At 40.2% G+C, this 11,240-nt stretch overlaps 1 protein-coding gene across 1 annotated transcript; it reads left to right on the top strand.

The window, feature by feature from the left end:
• The first annotated feature begins 8,509 nt into the window (after positions 1–8,509).
• Positions 8,510–10,966, top strand: PCDHB1 (protocadherin beta 1). Its single transcript, XM_055330994.1, has one exon. The coding sequence runs from the start codon at positions 8,510–8,512 to the stop codon at positions 10,964–10,966; it is 2,457 nt and encodes an 818-aa protein (XP_055186969.1).
• Positions 10,967–11,240: the final 274 nt, after the last annotated feature.

Below are 11,240 nucleotides of genomic sequence, written 5' to 3'. Positions count from 1 at the left end.
ACTGTAGGGCTAGATCCCAGGACCCTGAGATGGTGACCTGAACTAAAGGCAGACACTTAACTGACTGAGCCACCTGGGTGCCCCTCATCACTGCTTTTAAACACTGTCTGGAAAAAAAATTACCTGGAAAAAAATCCCAAAAGATTGCCTGGAAAAGGAGTCAAAGGTATACTGCTTAGGAAGAAAGAAATAAAACTTTGCAGATTACATGAATAGGTATATAGAAAAAATAAAGTGTCAACAAAAAATTCCTGGATCTAATAAATGATTATAGCAACGCTGCAGAATATGAGCATCATATAAAAAATTCAATAATTTTTCTGTATACCAGTAACAGACAAGTGAAATTTAAAATAAGAAACACAATACCACCTACATTAGTACCCCCTAAATGGAATACTTAGGAACAAGTCTAATAAAATATGTACAAGATCTATATGAGGGGATGCTTGAGTGGCTCAGTGGTTGAGCGTCTGCCTCCAGCTCAGAGCATGATCCTGGGATCTGGGATCAAGTCCCACATTGGGCTCTTTGCAGGGAGCCTGTTCCTCCCTCTGCCTATGTCTCTGTCTCTGTCTCTGTCTCTCTCTCATGAATAAATAAAGAAAATCTTAAAAAAATGATCTATATGAGAAAATTCTGATGAAAGAAATAAAAATAAATAAACGGAGAGATATTCCATGTTCATGGATAGGAAGACTCAATATTGTCAAGATGTCAGTCCTTTCCAACTTGATGCATAGTTAATGTAATCCCAATACAAATCCCGGGAGGGTGTTCTGTGGATATTGACAAATTGATTCTAAATTTATTTAGAGAGGTTAAAGACCCAGAAGAGTCAAAACAATATTGAAAAAGAACATAGTCAGAAGACTGACACTGGCTAAGTTGAAGACTTCTTATAAAGCTACAGGAATCAAGATATGGGCCAAAGAATAAACAGATAGAATAGGATAGAGAGCCCCAAAATAGACCCATATAAAACAAGTCAACTGCAGGGGGTCGGGCACCTGGGTGGCTCAGTCTGTTAAGCTCAGGTCCTGATTTCAGGGTCATGGGATGGAGGGCTCCATGCTCAGCAGAGTCTGCTTCAGATTCTCTCTTGCTCCCTCTGCCTCTCCACTGCTCATTCTCTCTCTCTAAATAAATAAATAAATAAATAAATAAATAAATAAATAAAATCTCTTTAAAAAGTCAACTGGGGTGCCTAGGTGGGTCAGTTGGTTGGGTGTCTGACTCTTGGTTCCAGCTCTAGTTGTAGTCTCAGCTCCAGTTGTGGTGTCGGGGATCAGGCGATCTACCAGCATCAGGTGCACACAGCACAGTCTGCTTGTCCCTCTCCCTCTGCTCCTCCCCCCACTCACACATACTCTCTCTCTCTTTCTGTCTCTAAAATAGTTAAATAAATGAAATCTTAAACAATAATAATAAAAAAACAGTCAACTGACCTTTGACAAAGGAGCAAAGGCAATGCAATTGAAAAACAAAATTTCAACAAATGATGCTGCAACACATGCAGAAAAAAATAAATCTAGACATAGACTTTATACACTTCACAAAAATTGTCTCAAAAAAGAAAAAAGGAGCACCCGAGTGGTTCAGTTGGTTGTGTGTCTCTTGATTTCAGCTTGGGTCATAATCTCAAGGTTGTGAGATCAAGCCCCACATCAGGCTCTGTGCTGAATGTGGAGCCTGCTTAGGATTCTCTCTCTTCCTCTCTCTCTGCCCTTCCTCACCCGCTCATGCATGTGCTCTCTCTGTCTCAAAAAAAGAAAAATAAAGAAAAAAAACAAATATAAACACAAAACTATAAAACTCATAGAAGATAATATAGGAGAAAATCTAGATGATCTTGGATGTTGAGATAAATTTTTAGATACAATACCAAAGGTATGACCAAACAAATAATTGACTAGTTTGACTTCATTAAAATAAAAAACTTGGGGGTGCCTGGGTGTCTCAGTGGTTAAGCATCTGCCTTCAGCTCAAGGCATGATCCTTGGAGTCCCAGGATCGAGTCCCGCATCAGGCTCCCTTCAGGGAACCTACTTCTCCCTCTGCTTATATCTCTGCTTCTCTCTGTGTGTGTCTCTTGTGAATAAATAAATAAAATCTTTTAAAAAATGTTTTTAAAATATAAAAAATTTGGGGACACCTAGGTGGCTCAGTTGGTTGAGTGATTCTTGGTTTTGGCTCGGGTGGCAATCTCAGGGTCTTGGGATTGAGCCCCATGTAAGGCTCATTGCTCAGTGAGAATCAGCTTCAAGATTCTCTCTCCTGCCCCTGCGCGCTCTCTTTCCATCTCCCAAATAAATATATAAATCTTTTAAAAATTTAATTTAAAATTTATCATCTGCAAAAGACATTTGCAAGAGATCAAAAACACAAGACACAAATTGGGAGAAAATATTTCCAAGAGACATATCTGATAAATGACCAAGGTTCACATCTATTCAAAATATACCAAAAAAATTAAAAACTCAACAATAAGGAAACAAACAACCCAACTAAAAACTGAGTCAAAGACCTTAACTTGGGTGGGGGGGGGTGGCTGGGTGACAGGCACTGAGGGGGGCACTTGATGGGATGAGTGCTGGGTGTTATTCTATATGTTAGCAAATTGAACACCAATAAAAAAATTAAAAAAAACAAAGACCTTAACAGATACTTCATTATATAAAGATACAAAGATGGCAAATAAACATATGAAAAGATGCTCCACATCATATGTCATCAGGAAAATACAAGTTAAAACAACAATGAGATACTACCACATACTTATTATAATGACCAAAATCCACAACACTGAAAACACCAAATGCTGGTGAACACTTGGAACAACAGGGACTCTTACTCATTATTTGTGGGAATGCAAAACAGTCCAACCACTTTGGAAAGTAGTTTGGCAGTGTCTTACAAAACTAAAAATTCTCTTTACCATATGATCAAGCAATCATGCTCCTTGATATGTACCCAAAAGAGTTGAAAACATGTCCCCACAAAAACCTGGACATGGATGTTTATAGCAGCTTTATTCATTTTTGCCCAGACTTAGAAGCAACCAAAGACATGACTAAAGGACATTGTGATTAAAGCTGTTCTAAACATCTGTGTGCAGAGCTTTGAAGGACACAAGTTTTCATCTCCTTTGGTAAATAACAAGGAGAGGGATTGCTCGATCTTATTGTAAAAGTATCATATATTTTAAGATTTAGGTAATAAGCAAATATATTGATAATGTTGGGAAGCAAAGATTCTCACTTTGGTACAAGGCTAGTACAAATACAAATTGAGGATGGAAATTAAGAAACCTGTGTTAATGAATTGAAAGTATAAGTACTATGATTACATTTATATAAGTATTTGTGTATACACACACTTATAAGATGTTAGAACAGGTATGTACTAATTCAGGTAATCACCCATGGATGTTGGGAAACACTGAGTCCTTGTTTTGGAAACAGCATATCACATAGTTTTGAAGCATCTCTCCACAGATAACTAATTAATTATGAAAAGAATTAAAAGGTACCTTTCCAATTGAGAAATTCGATGTAAGCTATTTTATAATGTAATTATCAAAATTACTATCACCCATAATGGAATAAATGACATTATATACCTTCTGAGGTAGTGTATTGAAAAGGATACAACATTACCTGTGTGGTGTTGATGTAAAAATATTTCATCTGAATCTAATCATTAAGACATGGTAAAAATTCCAAATTGAGGAATATGCTGTAAAATGATTCTTCAAAAATGGAAGTTTCATGAAAAAAAAACAGTTGTAAAAATGCATTCTTTAAACTGTTGCAGTTTAAAGGAAACTGGAAAAATATGACAGTTAAATGTAATGTGCAATCCTTGGTTGTATTCTGGATTTTAAAAAAACAACCACAAAAGGCAATATTGGAACAATTCAGGAAATTAGAATATGGAATATATATTAAGTATTAGGATTGCATTCATGTTAAGTTTCACTGAATTGAGAACTATATTTGAAATTATGTGGGAGAATGCTCCTGTTCATAAGAGGTACCTGTTGAGATATTTCGGGATGATGTATCATGATGTCTGCAACTAACTCATAGCAAAACTAAATGTTTACATATTGTATCTGTCAGCTATTGTCACATAAAACAGTGTGACAAAACACCTCAAAATTTAGTTGCTCAAAACAACATTAATTCCCACTCATGCATATAGGAGTCAGCAGATTTAGGCTGAAATCAGCTGTGCTTGATTCAATATGCAAGCTGTGTCCAGTGCTGTTCCATCCTCATCCTTGGGTCAGTGGGCTAAAATGAGAATGTTCTTATCAAGGTGACAGAAGAACAAGAGGTCAAGCCCAATTATTATAGTATATTTTAAGCCACAACTTGGTTTACCCTGTGTATTAGTTTCTAGGACTGCCATAACAAATTACCAGAAACTGGGGGTCTTAAAAATTATAAATTATTTTTTTTGATATTTAAAATTTATGGCTTTGGGATGCATTATTTGAAAATTGATTGCACTAAGACTTTTAGGTGGTGACTACAGTTAATAATACTATATTGTATATTGGAAAATTGCTAGAAAACAGATCTTAAAAGTTCTTATCAGGGGAGGTTAGCGGGGGGTTAAGTGAAATAGGTGGGGAAAGAGGAGTCTATGTGTTGTGATGAGTACACCTGAAACTACTATAACACTCTTGACCATACTGGAATTAAAATAAATTTTAAGAAGTTCTCATAACAAGAAAAAATATTCTAACTCCATGGGGTGATAGATTTTAACTAGACTTAGCCTGGTGATCATTTCATAATATCTACCAATATGGAATCATTATGTTGTACATCTGAAACTAACATAATGTTACATGTTAATTACATCTCAATTTTTAAAGATTCCCTAGGATGTCATAAGCTTCTGCATAATGTGTGAATCACTGGGAGAAATATCTTCCTTTTTAAAAATGTTATTTATTTATTCATGAGAGAGAGAGAAAGAGAGAGAGAGAGAGAGAGAGAGAGAGGCAGAGGGAGAAGCAGGCTCCTTGGAGGGAGCCCAGTGTGGGACTTGATCTCGGACCCCAGGATCACGCCCTGAGCCAAAGGCAGACGCTCAACCGCTGAGCCACCCAGGTGTCCCAGTAATATCTCCCCCCCCTTTTTTTGGAAATATCTCCTTTTTAAACAAAAACTCTGTGGACATATATTGACTAAAGATAAACATGTCTCATTCTCTCCCTTACAATATTCAGGACTCATATTCAGAATAGATGAAGAGCTACAAATCAACAGAAAAAAGGTAAATGATCCAATGTAAAAACTGGGCAAGAAACCTGAACAACCCTCCCTTCACCCAAAGGATAACCATGGGACTAAAGATATACTAAACAGTGTCGGATCCTATTGGCTAGTATCTTCTTGAGAATTTTTGCATCCATGTTCATCAGGGATATTGGTCTATAATTCTCCTTTTTGGTGGGGTCTTTTTCTGTTTTGGAATTAAGGTGATGCTGGCCTCATAGAACGAATTTGGAAGTACTCCATCTCTTTCTATCTTTCCAAACAGCTTTAGTAGAGTAAGTATGGTTTCTTCTTTAAACGTTTGATAGAATTCCCCAGGGAAGCTATCTGGGCCTGGACTTTTGTGTCATGGGAGGTTTTTGATGACTGCTTCAATTTCCACCTGCACCCCGATGTTTCTAGCAGCAATGTCCACAATAGCCAAACTGTGGAAGGAGCCTCGGTGCCCATCGAAAGATGAATGGATAAAGATGTGGTCTATGTATACAATGTAATATTACTCAGCCATTAGAAATGACAAATACCCGCCATTTGCTTCGACGTGGATGGAACTGGAGGGTATTATGCTGAGTGAAATATGTCAATCGGAGAAGGGCAAACATTATATGGTCTCATTCATTTGGGGAATATAAATAATAGTGAAAGGGAATAGAGGAGAAGGGAGAAGAAATGGGTAGGAATATCAGAAAGGGAGAGAGAACATGAGAGACTCCTAACTCTGGGAAACGAACTAGGGGTGGTGGAAGGGGAGGAGGGCGGGGGGTGGGGGTGACTTGGGTGGGGGGCACTTGACGGGATGAGCACTGGGTGTTATTCTGTATGTTGGCAAGTTGAACACCAATAAAAAATAAATTTATTATTACAAAAAAAGAAAAATAAACAGTGTCCTACCTCATCAATAATTAATCATCAGAGAAATACAATTAAACCCATACTGAGATACCAAGAATGGATAGACTTTAAAAAAATAAGTAATGCTAGGTGTTGGTAAGAATTTGAACAACTGGAGTTTACACTGCTGATGAGAGTATAAACTGGTACGACCTCTTAGCAGTTTGACAATAAGAAGTAAAGCTGAAAAAAACATACCCCATGACATCAATGCCTCTTCTGGGTATATGCCCTGTTACCCAAAATACATATACATGTTTACAAAGTGACACATACAAGGGCACACTGCTATGAACAGTAGCAGTTCTCAATCAAATGTGCAAATGAGTTTTGCTATATTCATACTGAAAAAGACAAAAGCAATATCTGATAGCTAGTAGCTGATCTGATACTCCAAGCTGGGCCATGGTGTTTGCCTATTGAACAAAAACAATTTCATAGAACACCAATGTTACACAATGCCACTCTGTGACTGTGATGGATCAAATTTCAGATAAGAGCACGCCATAATCATGTCTAAACACAGACAAAAAGAACACTATCCAATGCACAAAAATGATCTATCCTGGCTAGTATGTATGATCAATCACAGCTTTTTTGCCAGTCCCAGCTTTACCTCCTCCTTTCTTCTCACTTTCTACCTAAGAATTATTAATATATCCAACCATAGTATCAACTCCATTTCTGGCAGCATCCCATCCAAACAAAGTCCTATTTCACCACCTGAAATCATTTTCTAACACTCTCTTACTGAGATGTCCCATGATTCTCTGTGGTGTGCACTTGGAAGAAAATTTGCATTGAGCATATTTATTCCAGTAAGTCAGAAAATACAACTCTTTAACTACAGGTGCATTCCTGATGCCCTGTGGCCAAAGGGTATTGACAATACTCTGGAATTCTATACAGCAATGGAATGGATGAATGAGAACTAAACACAACAACATCAGTCTCACATTGAGCTAAATAATGAAGGAAAGAAATTGGATTCAAAAGATTATTCACTATAAATGTCATGTGTTTTTTTAACCATAGTAAAAAAAATTACCTTTCATATACTTTATTGTATTTCTTTATGTAGTTTTTTAAAGAGGCAAAATTAAGCTGTTTAGGGATGCACACTTAAGCCAAATGTTAAGATTTGTAATGTAGATTGAGGGATCCATCTTTTTTGAGGTGGCTTATCATTCTTAAACCTTCTACGATCCTATGATTGTAAAAGAAACTCTGAACAAATATCTCCCAACTTTCTCTCAGGTTGTTTTCAATATATGTAAGTTGTCTGTTATTTCATTTCCTTTCTAATCCAATGCCAAACAACTTCATTTCATTTATCCACCATGTTATCTGGGAAACAGTAATGTACTAATTAACAGCATAGACTCTGGAGTCAGACAAAATTAAATTGAATTCCTTCTCTAATATTTATTAAGTTAGGGGGTCTTAGGAGAGTGACATAACTTATCCAGTCTCAGTTTCTTTGTAAAAAAAAAAAAAAAGAAGAAGAAGAAGAAAAAGAAATACTGATGTGTGCTTCATGAAGTTGTTGCAAGGATTTAACTAGATAATGCACGTAAACAACACAGTACCAGCACTATATGGAACCATACTCAGTAAATATTAATGCCATCAAAAAATACTAATACCATCATAATCATAAGTGCCAAACCAACTGTTTCCTGAGTGTTTGAGTGTTCTGGGAAAGGAATGGATTTATGCAAATCAAAGCCAGTTACTCTATCAATGGACACCAGGTTCCTGAAGGAAACATCTGTCTGTCCCCTTTCTTTTTCCTGCTGATCACTGTCTCCGATTCTCCATCCCTCTCTGCCCTCCTGCCATCCGGCTCCAGGACGTTTTTGCCTCTCCCTGGATCTCAGGGCAGACTGTGTGGAGTATTCAAAATAGCTTGCTTACTCCTCAGTGTTTGCCGGTTGCCGCAGCGGCACCAGCCGGCTGGCTCTCAGGTAGGCGACTTCAGTTTAAGTAACCTCATTGGCTTTTTAATTCCCAAGGACTTTTTTTCTGAAAGGGAATTAAAAGGCGAGTCAGCCGTTGCTTTGGCAACGACTTTCATCCTCTACCTGATCTCCGGAATGAGAACATACCTATTAATACAGTGGATAGACTGGGGAGTTGAGTTGCTCAATGCAAATTTTCTTCCAAGTGCAAAACAGCTTACTGGGCGCGGCTAGCGGTTGATGGCGCTGCGGTTAGAGCCGAGCAAAGCTCAGCGCCTGCAGTTGCAGGAACCTGTCGGCAGAAAAGTGAAGTATATCCGCAACAGGTGGTGGCTGCTGCAGAGAGTGCACTTGTGAGAACGGATGGCGGTTGCGCGCAGAAAATTCTTGCAGAGCAGGCAAGTAGGGTCTCTTCTCTTTTTGTTGTGCATATCTACGGGGAGCGCGGCCACTATCCGCTATTCGGTGGCGGAAGAGATGGAGAGTGGTTCGTTTGTGGCTAATGTGGCCAAGGACCTGGGGCTGGAGGTAGGGAAGCTGGCTGCGCGGGGGGCGCGACTGGTTTCCGAGGGCAGCAAAGTGCATTTCCGGCTCCACCGCAAGACAGGGGATCTGTTCGTGAAGGAGAAACTGGATAGGGAGTCGCTTTGTGGCAAAGCTGACCCGTGTGTGCTGCACTTTGAAATAGTCCTGGTGGAGCCGCTGCAGTCCTTTCGTGCTGAGGTCAGGGTATTTGATATCAATGACAATGCCCCGATTTTCCTGAACAAGCAGCCGCTTTTAAAGATTCCGGAGAGCACACCCTTGGGTTCACGTTTTCCTCTGCAGAGCGCCCAGGATCTGGACGTGGGCCTCAATGGTCTTCAGAACTACACCTTGAGCCCCAACGCGTATTTCCACCTGCACACCCGTTTTCGCAGCCAAGGGCCCAAATATGCCGAGCTGGTCCTGGATAAGCCTCTGGACAGAGAGGAGCAGCCTGAAGTCAACCTGACCATTACGGCGGTGGACGGCGGGTCCCCACCCAAATCTGGCATCGCCCACATCCGCGTGGAGGTTCTGGACGTCAATGACCACGTACCTCAGTTCTCTAGACTGGTGTACCGCGTTCAGGTGCCGGAAAATAGCGCCAATGGTTCTTTGGTGGCCACTGTGAGTGCCACAGACCTGGACGAAGGCTCCAACAAGGAAATAACGTACTCCTTAGCTCAAAACCCAGAAACAATTCTCCAGACATTTCAGATTGACTCTCAAACTGGAGAGGTTCGACTAAGAGGGCCCCTAGATTTTGAAGCAATTGAAACATACGATATTGACATTCAAGCCACAGACGGAGGGGGCCTCTCTGCCCACAGCAAAGTCCTGGTGGAAGTGGTGGATGTGAATGACAATCCTCCTGAGGTGACAGTCTCCTCTGTATCCAGCCCTCTCCCCGAAGACTCCCCACTACAAACTGTAGTAGCCCTTTTCTCTATTCGAGACCGGGACATTCAGGTGGGAGGAAAAATCATCTGCTTCCTCAGAGAAGACCTTCCTTTTGCAGTCAAACCTACTTTCCGGAATTCTTACTCACTGGTTACTGACAGAGGCTTGGATCGGGAAGAGGTTTCCGGCTACAATGTCACTGTTGTTGCCATGGATACTGGGCCACCCAGTCTGTTCACAGAAACTGTGATTGAGGTGCTAATATCTGACATCAATGACAACCCCCCAGTATTTCAGGAAGACTCCTACATTTTGACTGTTCGAGAAAACAACAGCCCAGCAATTTTTATTGGCAAAGTTCATGCTGAAGATCTAGATTTGGGTGAGAATGCCCAAGTAACATATACTTTGCTGCCTCCAAAAAGTGGAGATTTAGCCGTGTTTGCTTATATCTCCATAAATTCAGATAACGGGAAGCTCTATGCACTGAGAACCATTGATTATGAGGCCATTCAAGATTTTCAGTTTGTGGTAAAGGCAACTGATGGGGGCTTCTTGTCATTGAGTAGCCAGGTTACTGTCAGAGTGGTTATTCTGGATGACAATGACAACCGCCCAATGATCTTGTACCCACTGCAGAATGGCACCTCACCCTGCAATGACTTGGTGCCCAGGTCTGCAGATGTGGGCTACCTGGTAACCAAGGTAGTGGCTGTGGATGGTGACTCAGGTCGGAATTCTTGGCTCTCATATCATCTCCTTAAGGCCACTGACCCTGGGTTATTCTCTGTTCAACAGCAAAATGGGGAAATCCGTACATTGCGGCAGATATCTGAGAGAGACCCTATGATTCAGAAACTGATCGTTCTTGTTCAAGATCATGGCCAACCAGTTCTTTCCACTACTGCCTCACTCAACATCTTGCTGGTAGATGGATTTTCTGAACCTTATCTGCAATTCCGGAATCCATCCAAGAATCCTACAAGGGTAAATCCATCCACTAAATATTTGGTCATTTCTCTAGCTGTGCTTTCCTTTCTCTTTCTCCTGTCTGTCACAGTGATCTTTGTTCTTCACATCTACCAGAAGGTTAAATATAGAGAAAAGTTCACAGTTCAAGAGCATTTCTATGATGACTGTAATTTCCCTAACAACCTGGTACAAGGAGGGGCCAGTGGGTCTTTATCTCAGCCGTGTCCCTATGAAATGTGCTCAGCCACTGGCACCAGCAATAGTGAGTTTCGGTTTCTTAAGCGCTTTATGCCCAACTTTCCCTTCCCCCATGGCACTGGAGAGGCAAAAACAGAGGCTTGCTCCAGTTTACCACCAGATTCTGAGAGGAATAGGTCTCAGGGGTCAGAGGATCATGGTCGAGTATCCGACAACTGTATGTAGCTCTTACTTATGAGCTATATGCAGCCATTATTTATGTCTCCCTTGGGTTCATTACTCCTGGCCCTGGAAATGCTTAGTTTCATAGAAAGATCTGGTTATTTTGCCTTTAAATTATTTTCCAGTAGACAGTTATGCATGCATAGGGAAGAAAACTAGGTTCTAGTTTTGATATATCAGGAAGCAATTAGATTTGAGAAGCAGAAATATAGTTTATCATTACTCAGAAGTTTCTAGATTTTTGTGCCTCAGTATGTGTAGATCATCTTTGACTCAA

Source organism: Nyctereutes procyonoides, unplaced genomic scaffold, assembly GCF_905146905.1.
Source record: "Nyctereutes procyonoides isolate TBG_1078 unplaced genomic scaffold, NYPRO_anot_genome, whole genome shotgun sequence".
Lineage (NCBI taxonomy): Eukaryota > Metazoa > Chordata > Mammalia > Carnivora > Canidae > Nyctereutes > Nyctereutes procyonoides.
Note: the sequence above shows the minus strand (reverse complement) of the source record. Positions and strands in the feature narration are given on the sequence as shown.

What these genes read in the sequence shown, in the direction of transcription:
- PCDHB1 (XM_055330994.1), top strand. Translation starts at nt 8,510, where the DNA reads ATGGCGGTTGCGCGCAGAAAATTCTTGCAGAGCAGGCAAGTAGGGTCT.